The 13,192-nt window shown below is 36.0% G+C and overlaps 1 protein-coding gene across 1 annotated transcript in view; it reads right to left on the bottom strand.

Annotated features, from left to right (window-relative positions):
* EIPR1 (EARP complex and GARP complex interacting protein 1) overlaps positions 1 to 13,192 on the bottom strand; it is a 73,035-nt gene that overhangs the window by 55,911 nt on the left and 3,932 nt on the right. Inside the window, exons 2-3 of the mRNA XM_030944690.1 lie at positions 8,370 to 8,453; positions 3,028 to 3,160 (exon numbers count right to left, since the gene is read on the bottom strand). Coding sequence (XP_030800550.1) covers positions 3,028 to 3,160; positions 8,370 to 8,453 — 217 coding nt within the window. The remainder of the gene's footprint in view (positions 1 to 3,027; positions 3,161 to 8,369; positions 8,454 to 13,192) is intronic.

Raw genomic sequence — 13,192 nt, 5'->3', positions numbered from 1 at the left:
TGGGGGAACATTCTTTTCTTGAAATCACAGAATTTAAAGATATGCAGAATCAATGTCAGTAAATATTCTGATGGACTTCATGTAAAAAGGCAGTAAAGCCAAAAATATGAGTGGAGAGTCTGCATCCAGTCATGGAAATGTGCTATACTTGGCACTTTTGACATATTTTGCTGAGAGTTTCTAAAAGCAAAAGTTCATCTCAAAACAATGACTGAATTGTGGTTGCTGCAAGTTTAGTCATTTAGGGCCAAAAAATCTATTTTATCAAAAGTAAGCACTTAAAGAAAATAATCTAGTGGACAACAAGAAAATTATTTTTTATTGACATAGAAGCATAGCTATTATGACTCATAAGTACATGACTTTGTTCTTCGTTAGGTGTAATAAATAATAAATACATTTTAAGTTCCACCTCTTTATGCCTCTTTCACTTACAAGTCAAGGACAAGTAAAACTATTTCACATATCCATGAAGGCAGGAGGAAAAAAAAAAATCATGCTCCCAGAGAGTGACAAGACCAGATTGTTTCTACTTCTGAATGAGGTTTCCTACCCACATGTTTCAGGAGAAAACAATCCATACACATCTACATATCCACACACATGGGAAAAACCTTTAGATCTAAGCATGATGGTGTGCGATTTCATAGAAGTAGTTAAAATAGTGTCTTTGAAACTAAAAAAACCAACAAAACAGCAACAACAAAACCAATTCAAATGTAGGAACTTCCCCACCTAAGAGAATTTTTTGAGTTTTGATTAAGACTTCTGGTATATCAATTCAAGGCATCTCTCAACCAGAGTAGTAAAAACTTCCGAGCACCAGTACACAATTACTGTTCTCAAAGACAGACATGGCTTAAACTTTCTGTTTGAACCTTGACCCCAGAGACAGCCCATTGTTACCCAGCTGAATGCACACACCCATTTCCCATGCAGAATTCTGAGCATTCAGAAGAAATTATCAAAAAAGCTTTGCATATTACATTATTTTGCTAAGTTTAATTCCCTCATGAAAAAAGAGAAGCAAGCCAGCACCTCATTTGTATTTCAAAACATAGAGTAAGATTGCTGGTGTCATCTGTGACTTTCAGGCAGTAGTATTAACTAACAGGTAGTCAAGTAAAAAATAAACGAGAGTCTCAATGTCTCTATAACGTAGCAGGGGATGGTAACAACTGGATACCATGGAAAGATTTTCACTGCATTTGAAAAAAGAAATTTATATTCCCCAAATATCCTATATAAAAGGCAAATCCATCTTAACAAAAAGCAAAGATCAGGACAGCCCTTGTATTTGCACCTACAACATCTTTTTTTCATACATCAGTTATGATAACTCTTTGCAAATATGCAAGAGTAAAAGAAAACTCGGTATCTTTCCCAATATAAAAGTGGAAATTTCACCCTATTCCATTAGCTCATCCAGTGAGCTAGGAAATGGGAAATGTATGTAATTCCACTTCTCTTCAATGCCATATTTTATCACTTCTTTAAGCAACTTCAAAAAACAGCTATTAATAATGGACACATCTCACATTTCTTCAATATCCCAGTTTCAACAATGTTTAAGTCTTGACAGAAGTGCAAGGCCCAGACACAAGAGATGGGCACAATACTTACAGCTGTTCCTGAAAGCATCATCTCATTTGACTTGTAGTTCAATGAGAAAATGAGTTGAGTCTTTTTAAAACAACAAAGAAATGCAATACATTAAGAGTTGTAAAGGTTTTGATTGCTTAATTTGGTTGCATTACTACTTGAAATAAGTTGTCTGCTGAACTCAGTATGCCTTATTACAGAACCCCACACTGAGTGCTTTCAGCTCTATACATTGCTATTTAGAGTCAGTAATCACCATTTGAGAATGAGAACTTGTTTTCTGCAGAAAGTTAATGGATGATAATTCTAAAGTAGGATGCATGAAGAATAAACAACAGAGCTTAATATTAAGAAATCAGATAAACTAAATCTAGAACACAATAATCTGGAATAGAAAACATTTATGTGATTTATTAGGTCCAACAAAGGAAATTGGAAATCTCACAGAAAGCCTCTCAATCAAAATGCCCACAATCACTTCAATGGGAAAATCTACTTAACTTATCTACTATCATTGGTTTTAAAAAATCATGTAAGATTTGTGAAATAAATTCAAATTTTAGCAGTTTTCTTTCAATCCAAAAGAATTAGGAGAACTAGGCAATCCTGGAATCCTCTCCCTAGCATAATCAGAAGGCGGAACAGCAGGAACACACATCTCTACAGCTGTTCACAGATGTACAAAGCCTGAAACTAACTGTAATTCTTATACTCTTGGACTGCATTTCCATGAAACAACAGATGAGTATTGACTGGATGAGATAATATTTATTTCAATTGACACCTCAGATTTCTTGTCAGAGAGAAAATTCACCCCCTTCTCCAAGTGATGCATGTGGATTTCTCAAGCCTCATGACAGAAAATCTTCACACCTGCCTCACTCAGGAATTGCACAGAGACCCTTAATCTCAATAGTTGTGCACTTATGGTAAGTAAGGTTGGACAAGGAACATTCCTACTGAGGAAATATTTAGATAAGAAGCTGTAGCCCTCTGTAGGCATACCTGCATTTCAAATATGAAAAATAACATTATATACAAACTTCATCTGCAGTTTTAGGTAAAGCTTGATGCCAGCACATTTTGAAAGACATTTACTTGCACTTTCAAAAGCAAACATCAATAAAAATTATGCTTAAAGTAACAGGAATATATTTTATTTGCCATGTTTTGCATTCATCAGCCAAACATAAGGTTCATTTTGCTGCTTTTCTTAACATGAATGCAGAAGTTGACTTCTAACCAAGATAACCTAAGGATATGACACAAATTAGGTATAATTAAAAGTGTTGCAGATTTTTTTAGAAATGCTTGGCTTGATAATTCCAACTCAAAGTGTCTACACCTGGGCTAGAGGTTTGAACTTGACACATTCAAAAATACCAAAGCACTTGTACAAGTTGAGCATATTTTAAAAGGACTTACTTTTATTGTAGCAGGTTGCAAGTACACCTTTGTCAGCAGGACTTGTACTAATGTGCCAAATTTCACCCACTTGATGAAGGAGAACATTTTTGTTTATAATGTTATTTTCATCATCAAAATCTATGATGTGAATCTGCAAATACAATAAAATAGAACATTAGGGTTTCAAATGTTTTCCTGTGGGTCTTAATTATACACAATGACTACATGGAACAATTCAATGAGATTTTTATAACCAATATCTACTTTAATTAATTGTTATACTAACAATTTACTATATCACTGATTTCATGCAGGATTAACTTTTCTAGGAAAACACAAGCAATTTCCCTGTTTGGGGAAATACCATGCTTATTCTCCATTTTCAACTTAAAGTTTGAAGGTGATTTTTCATTTTATGGCTAATAGTAAATAAGCCACGTATTACAATTCAATGCTTCTTATAGGAATAAACAAAAATAACAACATTACAATCCTTAGTGTAAATGTCTGCACCACTTCTGTATCCAAATCATATAATTCAAATCATCTGCAAAGAAAGGAGAGAGAGGGAAAGGACTCTTCTTGAAGCAAGTACTTTACAGTCAGTAAGAAACTTTGACAGTTCACTTTAGCAGTCACATATCACTACGAAGATACAAATCTGCTCTTTTCATACTATATGGAAACAAAGTACTGAAAGATGAAGAAAACCAATAATATTTAAATATATCAATAATATTTTTAAAAGACAGAACTAAGTTTGCTTTTTATTATTTTCATCTTTGTTCGTTGCAGGTTTCTTTGTTATTTTTTTTTTTTTTATTAGGTCTGTCATTTTTCTCTCCCTTTCATTAGTCAGCTGTTTTTCTATAGTTGCTGCAGAAAACAAGGAATTTAGGAAGATTTTAGCCTGGCATAATGTACAGAAGGAACTTTAGTTATGGTACTAATTCCCCTAAGATCAACAGTGGACAAATAAATTTTAGAAGACTCACAAATTTTGAAGAACTGTATCCTCATTAAAAATTAATTTTCAAAGTTGGGTGAACAATGAAGAGGAAAAAAAAAGCCAAGAGTTATCCTATCATCATGACTGAATCAAGTTAACTAAATTAACTACTGAATCACTGCAAAAAGCTATACAGAAATACAGAAGATTTTTTTAAAATACAGAAGCTGCAATATAGGTCTCAACTTCATCTTAATACTATTATTTTTAATGGGATGAGTTTACACATTACCTTTTATTTTACTGCCCAAACAGTCATCAGAAACTCGCCCTTCAAACATAATCCTGGACCTCATCACCTATATTACTCTTTCATTTTATCATCCCAGCCATAGAACTGCCTCTGCAGTTGATCAGCAAACTGTCTTTTGAGACTTCATTTGCTGCTTTGAACCTAGGAACCTATTCAAGAATCAGAACATCTTCCATCTACCCTATCAACTGCATATCCATCTTAGAGTGACAAAAAAGATCGGTTTAACCTCAGATCTTGTTTTTGCTTGGAGTCTCCTTTGGCAACTCAGGCCAAGTTTCTCACCCGAGAAAGTGAACCATAAATGTAAACCCCATTTCCTACAGTCACACACATCTCTTCCCACACTAACCAGGTTGAAAATCACTCAGCACATAAGGGAGTGCTCTTCACCCCACCTGAAGCCCTTTGAAGGCACAGATCACCAACCTCTCTCTGCTATTACGTCTCTGATTCAGATGATATGGACAGCTCTAAACTGGTGGAACACACCTGAGATTCACATTCTCTGAACTTAAGAGAAGCAGAGAAGAGAATGATCAAAACAATTCTTATTTGCTGTTCTTGTGTTTGTGCACAAGTGGAATGCATTATAGAAGACTGTTTACCTGAAAGGAATTGGTATTTAGATTCTGGTGTGAGTATTTTTGTTTTCTTGACCAATCTCTGCAAGATGTGTCCTGATGGCCAGTCAGGAGGCAGTCACGAGATTTTGTTCAGTTGAGTTATTGTTCAGTTTTAGTTTAGATGTAGTGTAATGTAGTGTAATATAGTATAGCATGATATAGTATAATAAAGTAATTAATTAGCCTTCTGATATCATGGAGTCCTGCTCCTCATTCTTCCCACCCATCGGGCAAAATTTTACAATACACACAGGTAGCTCACAAAAGGCCCAGACTGAGATTTTTGGGAAATATGAAATTTAATTCTTATGCAGCAGTATTGTTTACATTTTGTGAGTTGAAAAATTACATCTTTCACAGCAATGCCAGCCAATGAACACTACCTACCAGAATAAGCTGATCAGCAGAACAGAAAGAACTGCAAAGGTTCCCCCAATGTTTTTTGCTAAGAGTCTTCCTATTGATTTGAATACATGATATATGGAATAGTCACTTCACTAAATACTAAGGACAACAGAAATTTCATAGAAAGTATTTGAATACCAAATACTGTACATCACCATGTTCACCATTAAACCATGTCCTCAAGTGCCATATTCATACTTTTTGAGCTCTTCCAGGGATGATGACTCCACCATTTCCCTGGACATTCTTTTCCAATGCTTTATAACCCTTTCCATGAAAACATTTTTCCTAATATCCAGCTTAAACTTCTCCTGGTGTGACTTAAGGCTATTTCCTCTCACCTGTCCTGTCCCCTGCCTGGGAGAAGAGACTGACCCCCACCTGGCACAACCTCCTTTAAGGTAGCTGTAGACAGTGATAAGACACCCCCACCCCTCCCCAGCCTTCTTTCCTCCAGATTAAACAACCTCAGCTTCCTCAGCTGCTCCTCATAACAGTTGTAACTCCAGACCCATCACCATCTCCATCATCCTTCTCTGGACACACTCCAGCACCTCAAAGCCTTCATTGCAGCGAGGAGCCCAGAACCGAACACAAGGTTTGAGGTGCTGAGTACAGCAGATGCAACGCATTACATAAATCATGAAAATAAGTATTTTAAGTTCTAAGACACAAGACTGAAACTAACTTGAAGAGTTCTGAGATGAGGAAAGAATAAATTACATACTTGGATATTTCCAATGCATACAATAAACACAAAGTTTAGCAACAGTTAAAGTACTGAGGACAAAAGTTCCAAAAGTACACCATACAGAACACAGTGCTACTCCTTAAACAATTTGCAGCATGTTATGAGGACCAAATGCCAAGTCCTATACACTACTAATATGTCAAATACTAATCTAATGTAAAATCTTATAAAAACTTTCCTTTCCTTTGAAATACTAGTATTAGTAGGAAAATATTTTCACCTAAAATATATTCTATGAATACCTAAAATTGCTTTATACAGCAATATACCTCAATGAGGCAAAAGTTATCATGCCAGCTGTAAAATTATTGCTCTTTCACTTGCACTATACCTACCCATGACCAGAAGGGAAGAAATAATCTGCACATGATAAAACCTCTTGCTGTGCAAGACTTAGTAAAGTATTAAGTGTTGCAAGAAAAGCTCATAAGTTTGGTCAGGTAACTAAAAAAGTTTCTAAGCAAATGCAGAGAACCTAGTGCTGAATTAAGTTATAATGAGCTGAGCCTAGGGCACTTCTTGAGGACTGAGGAACTAGCTGAGAAGAAATGATGGCCTGAGGCACAGCTAAAGGCCAATAACCTCCAAGCATTTGTGAACACACTAGAAATTGTCCTCCATTTCTATTGTTAATGTTATTCACTGGAGAAAGAAAAGCATACTCAAAGTTGAAACATATGCAAACATTTCCAAAATACATAGCATATACCAAATAAACATATCAAAATCAGAAAACTTAAATTATTAAAGATCTGCTGGCTATCAACTGGTGAGAACCACTCCTCTACATCAATTTTGTATCAGGATTTAATTAGTTGAGCAAGTTGTAAAACCATCACAGAAGTAGCAGTAAAAAAAACCCCAAATTATACCAAATATTTGAAGAGCAAGAGACAGCACAATCAAAATTGTAATTGTGTGCATTGAATTTTTAATTTTAACTGTGTCTGCCACTTCTTTTGTTAGTATTTGCCCAAATATTACTTGAAATGGAAATAAACTGAATACTCCATCCCTGTTATCCTTGGAATAACTTTTCTTGAGTCTCATCCAGTGTTATCATTGAGTAATGAACTCAAATTGGGAGTTGACAGCTTATGTGTCCCAAAGCTGTGGTTTCAAGTGATTTTGTGCAGCCCATTACAGGCCATTTTCAAAGAGTTGGTCACTCCATTCAGTGCCAGGGCTTCTGTGGTGGATGTTAGCCTTGGCTAACAGACTCCCACCCAGACACTTGCTCTCCCCAGGAAAGATGGGGGAGAAACCAGGAAGAAAGGAACAAGATAGTTTATGTGCCAAGCTACAGACAGGGAGGTCACTTACTAACTAATATTCTGGGCAAAACAGACTTGACTTGGGTGAATGAATCAGTTCATTGGCAGTTAAAATAAACAAGTACCTTCTCTCCCCCACTTTCCAGGCTGAACTTCAACCCAGACTCCTCTGATCCTTTCAAGTGGGGCAGGGGGATGTGGGGCAGTGGTGGTTATGGGTGGTTTCTCTCTGATGCTCTTTGCATCTCACTCTGTTCCTCTGCTTCAGCACAGGGCCTTCATGGGAAACTGACTCACCTGCGTCCTGAAGTGGATTCACTGGAACCAACCGTGTCTGGCACAGGCAACCCCTGGCCTCTTCTCAGAGCCACCCCTGCAGCTCTCCTGCCACCCAAGCCTTGCTATCTGCACTCTGTACTGCCTTCTAACCCTTTCAGCCTCAAGAACTTGTTTCAGTATGATTTCACTGAAATTCAGTCACAAAAATTAAATTTGCTGTATAATTACAACTCGTACACTTAACCTCAGAAGAAACAGCCCAATAGAAACTGAGCCATAAAAGTCACACAAATTTTAATTTGAATTGTTTGAATGATCAGAAAGGACACAGCTGATTTCCAATAATGAACGTTGAAAAATCCAGTTTATGAAGCATCATGTACACTGAACTGTGCATGTACCAAGAGTCCCATTAGAAGCAATTAAGGCCTAAAGAATTTTATTTTACTTTGCATCTCTTCAGGGATTTAAAGACAGTTCCAGAGCATCTATAGATTCAAATTAACAAAAATATGGCAGTTTCTTTACGAAACCAATCTGATTTAATCATACAATTTAGAAGAAGGATATGATATTCAGAAAATACACACAGCCTTCATTCACCTCCATTTCCTACCAATATCTTTACATTCTACCTACAGAAGTCTTCAACTTGACTATCAATGCTCATACTCAACAGGGGGAAGAAAGGAAGAGGGATGATATCAGAACAATGTTACAAAAAGTGGTAAAAATTACAACTGATATTTGACAGAAAAATTACCTGATTATCATATCTAAGAGACTGCGTTCCAACCAAAAATCTTATTGCATCTGTTTCTGCTGTCTGAGGCGTTAAAGCTCGTGCCTAGGGAAGAAGAAAGCCATTAGAAAAGTACAATTAATAAAATCCATTAATTTCAGCAAAAATTTTGAAACTTATATATCAATTGTCATTTTAAGCATTACATTCTTTCAAATGATAGACTTTCTTGGCCTTTATGCCCATTTTGCTTAATACATTTTTTGTGCAATTTTTCATACTTGTGAGGATTGAGGAATACAGGTGCTAAATACATTACCTGATCTTCATTATAACAGGGATAACATTAAATGCAGTATCACTCCCAAACTAATTTTCCTTTATCATCTGAAAAAACTTCATAGAACAGTGAACAATTTTTAACTATTGTTAAAAAACAATACGATATCCAAGGAAGAAGCTGTTTTTACAAGAGTTTTCACACCACTCAGATTGAATATGTCAACGTAAAAATTAATTTTTTTCTCACCATTAACCACCATGTTTAGAAGCAAATTAAAAACCAAGCCTCCTCTTTTCTGCTGAAGCCCATTAGAGACAAGAATTGTCTGAATGATGGGAGAAGTAATTTGTTATTGATCTTTAAAAGTTTTGTCATAATGTTATTTCTTTGTTGCATTATGTTAATGGCATTGCTAGAGTCTCTGCCTCGCTTCTTCGACTTAAACCAACGACAGTCTTGAAAGAAGCAAAACAAAGCAGTTAAGGGCCATGGGAGACACTGATAAACAAAGCACAGCTTGAACTAAAACCACAATCACTAGTTTGCACTAGTCAGTAGCACAGACTCTTAGACAATTTTGAGTAAATGGCAGGTAAACTAATACTCAAAGGCATTTTTATCAACTATATATTGTGAGGAATATCTGCTATTTCTCCATGCAAAAGATACCCTTAATAATATTGTTCAAAAGATACCCTTAATAATATGATTTTTTTTTAATCTAAAAATAAATCTCTGCAATTCACATCCTATTTGGCATAAAATAGCTCCGATCTCTCCAGACACTAATGCAAATATTTCAAGCAAATACTGATGAAGGATTCAGGTAACTGCTGAATGGCCCTTCTTACTGCCATCCTGTCATGCAGCTTGTTACCCTCGGACTCAGAAACACTTCAACATCATTCTATTTGAAACTTATTTTCAAATTTATATTAAAAAGATGCCTAAAAGCTTGGAAGGGAATATCTGGAATATATTAGATCCCAATACCCAAATTTAGGGCAATTTAATTCTAGAAAAGCAACTTAAAGATATTTGACTTCTTAAATAAAGCAAAGCCATGCAAGGCACTGTCCAGATGTAGAAATAAGGAAAAAGTAATTTTTCAGAAGAATCTCTGGACTTGTACAGAGCAGATATTTCTTTCCTGGTATCTGAAATGTGTAATTTAAACAGTGTAATATTTTGTGTAAAATGGAGCATAAAAACTTTAAAAATGCAACAAGCTTATAGTAACAAGCTTTTAGCCTATACCTACATTTATAATATCTATATGGTGGGAAGAAAAAAGAACTAGAAAACATGAGTAGCTTGTGTTCAAAATACTCATGCAGATCAAAGATCAATGTGAATCCATACCAATTTGCTTTACTTTCTTATTTACGCAGCACTCATCTACAACAAGCCTAGTGTTCCTGATTGACAGACACAATTTAAGTCCACCAAGATGATGCAGAAAAGCTTTTGTCTTTAACAGAATTTACATTTGCAGATCTTTGCAAGCATTTCTTTTCATTTAAAAAACTTGCTTTGAATTATTTTGAGAAAACACTAGAAATGAGCCAACAGCTATGGATCTCCTTCAATCAAAGGAGATTTCTATACATCTTCTGTCATTTCTATACATCAAAGAGAAGTAGAGACCTCCAGGACCTTTAATGAAATAAAGAAATAAAAGAGGTTTCCAGCCCTTTCAAAGCTTTTCAAGTAGGTCTGGTCAGGCTGCTTTCAAAAATGCATAAAGTTGGAGACAAAGTGCCCAAAATAAACTTATGTAAATACACAGTAACACCAGCTTCTCTAGCTCTTCCTTAAAGTAATTTTCCATTTTGCAGAAAGAAAAAAAAAGGGCATGAGAAAAAAAAAAATTATACACATTTCAGAAGAAGAAACACGATTGTTTATTCCCTGACAAAAAAACACCAGCAACATCCATATATAGGACACAAAATTCAAACTCACCAAGCCTTCATAAATTAGGAAGTCTGATTCATAATATCAATATCAGCACAATTGACTTTCACTTATTTCCTGCACAAAGATATGTGTAATTTTGTCTACTCTGACAGAAAAAGAAATTCTTTCAACAGATGAAGACACCAAGTAATCCTTGTAATGAACAATACAGCTGAATCCAGAGTGCTGTCAAGATCAGATCAAGGAAAGTGCCTTAACTTTGTCATCTTGTCAGAGCAGGTTGCAAATAGAACCTTTCATAAAGCATCCTACCTTGACTGCAGCTCATAGATAGAAAAATAAGAATTTCCACTGGTTTGGATTAATCAATATTCATTTTACTACATTTTTTTTGCTTATTTTCTAAGTCTTTGCGCACCCACAGAACACAGAACTGTATATAAGCCCAAAAAGAGTTTACTACCGAGCTTATGTGGAAAGGGACTTTTCACAAGGGCACACAGTGATAGGACAAGGTAGAATGGCCTTAAGCTGAAGGAACTCAGGTTTAGATGGGATATTAAAAAAATTAATTCTTTACTGTGAGAGTGGTAAGGCACTGAACAGGCTGCCCAGAGAGGTTGTGGACTCCCCATCCCTGGAGTTCAAGACTCAGTTGAATGGAGCTCTGAATAACCTGGTCTAGGGATTGGAACTGGAGCATCTTTAAGGTCTGTTTCAACCCAAACCATTTTAGGATTCTACCCAAGGTATTAGACTATTACTTACTACAAAAACTAGCACAAAGCTTGGAAAATAACCAGAATACACATCTGAGAGACACAAGCAGCAAGTTAACAAGTAATCCTTACACACACTCGCAACATCCCACCTAACTGACAGTGCTAGACAATGCAACAATCTGTGCAATTACATAATTTCATTTTTAAAGAAGGCCTAACTGTAGGAAAAAATATTTGCAAGAAAAGTTTAAAACATTGCGAACCACAAAGAACTTTCTGGCTGCATGTCTAGATTTCATATTTATCAACAGCCCTGAGAGGAAGTGTGCATAGTTCAAAGCAAGCAGTTTTACAAAACAGGACAACAACTGAACTGCAAATCCACTACAGTAAATGCACACGCAAAGGACATTTAGAACACAAGCATGACAAAAAGTAGTATCAAGATAAAGCAAAAGAAACAACAATCGTAGCAGAATGCAGGTAAAACTAACTGGAGACTGGGCATCATGTCTATGCCTACACTATGCTCAGTGTGATGCTGGGCAAAGATCACCTTCTACCTTGCCCTTGACAATTTAGGCATTTAGGCCACCTGCAGAAAAATAAAAACCTTGGATAAAAAGAAATAGAGTCTATTGTACATGACAACACCAAGAGATGATCTAGAAGATCACAACGGCAAACCTCGAAAGGGTGAAGAAGGTCGGTTTAAACTAAGAGCATTATGGAACTGCAATGCACGGATTCTCTACACTTTGTTCATAATTTCTTCTGAAAAACTTTCATTCCTCAACATCTTTTGAAATACCAGCCAAATGCACAAAGTTGTGGTTTGGTTTTTTGTTTGTTTGTTTGTTTTGTTAATTTGACTGTTACTATTTAGGGCATTAATAGACAAACAAAAAAGCTCAACATATGTTGTTGTGCTGATGCATTGCACTGGTTTGGTATTAACAAACAAGAAAACAAACAGACCCCAACATTTGAATATTTGTATTACATTTAATACAAACAAAAAATAATTCTTCAAACCAGGCATCATTTGAAATTCATACAATCAATCTGTACTAACAAACCGTGAACTTACAATGCAAAATGTAAGGATACAGTATTGGCTTGAAATCCCTAAATCTGAATTTAAAGTTATTTGACCATCTGCTTATGCTGAAAACCAGGACTAGTGTACTGCTACTTGGGGTGAGGAGCTGGATTTACTGATGTCTCATTCTGGAGGCAGAATACAAGTTCCCTGCTCCCCTAGACAAGCCCCAGGCTGCTAATGTCATGAATGTTATTTTTGCCTTCTGGCACAATTTCAATTTTCAAGAAGTAGACTTTGATTTTTACTTAGGTAAGACAGCCTTGTTTCTCCCACCACAGTAGGAGACTCTCTCAGTTACTCTAATAAGCCGCAGTGACTATCAGTGAAAAGGTTGGCAGCACACATGCCCAGGTGACCTTCAATGCTCTCAGACAGCTGTTTTCCCCAAGTCTTTCACAGCAGAAAAATTCCCACCACCAATGTATTTAGTGCATTGACCCTATCACAAAGATTGACAGATTCTGTAAACCCTCACAGCAACGAATGCAATCTGCACACAGACCTGCAGAGCACAATCATCCTCAGAAAACTGATTCATTTCTCATGAAGGTAACAATCATCCTGTAAAAGTTCCTTCAAGTTCACCTGCCTGTATCTTTATATTGTCATTATTCTGTACCACACCTAACACTATGAAGAGCCTACTAATTGCTACAGGGGCCTAAAAAATACTTTCCAACTGTTTCACTTCATACATTATGAAGATCTTTGGGGGATTAGTTAAGAGAGCTTTGCCACTTAGCTACTTTTGTTCCTCTAGTAACACTTTAAACCACAAAGGCTTAAAATATACAGGATTGGCACTCATGAGGCG

The sequence above is a fragment of the Camarhynchus parvulus genome, chromosome 3, assembly GCF_901933205.1.
Source record: "Camarhynchus parvulus chromosome 3, STF_HiC, whole genome shotgun sequence".
Classification (NCBI taxonomy): Eukaryota; Metazoa; Chordata; class Aves; order Passeriformes; family Thraupidae; genus Camarhynchus; species Camarhynchus parvulus.
The sequence above is the reverse complement of the archived record's forward strand: the minus strand, read 5'-3'. Positions and strand labels throughout refer to the sequence as shown.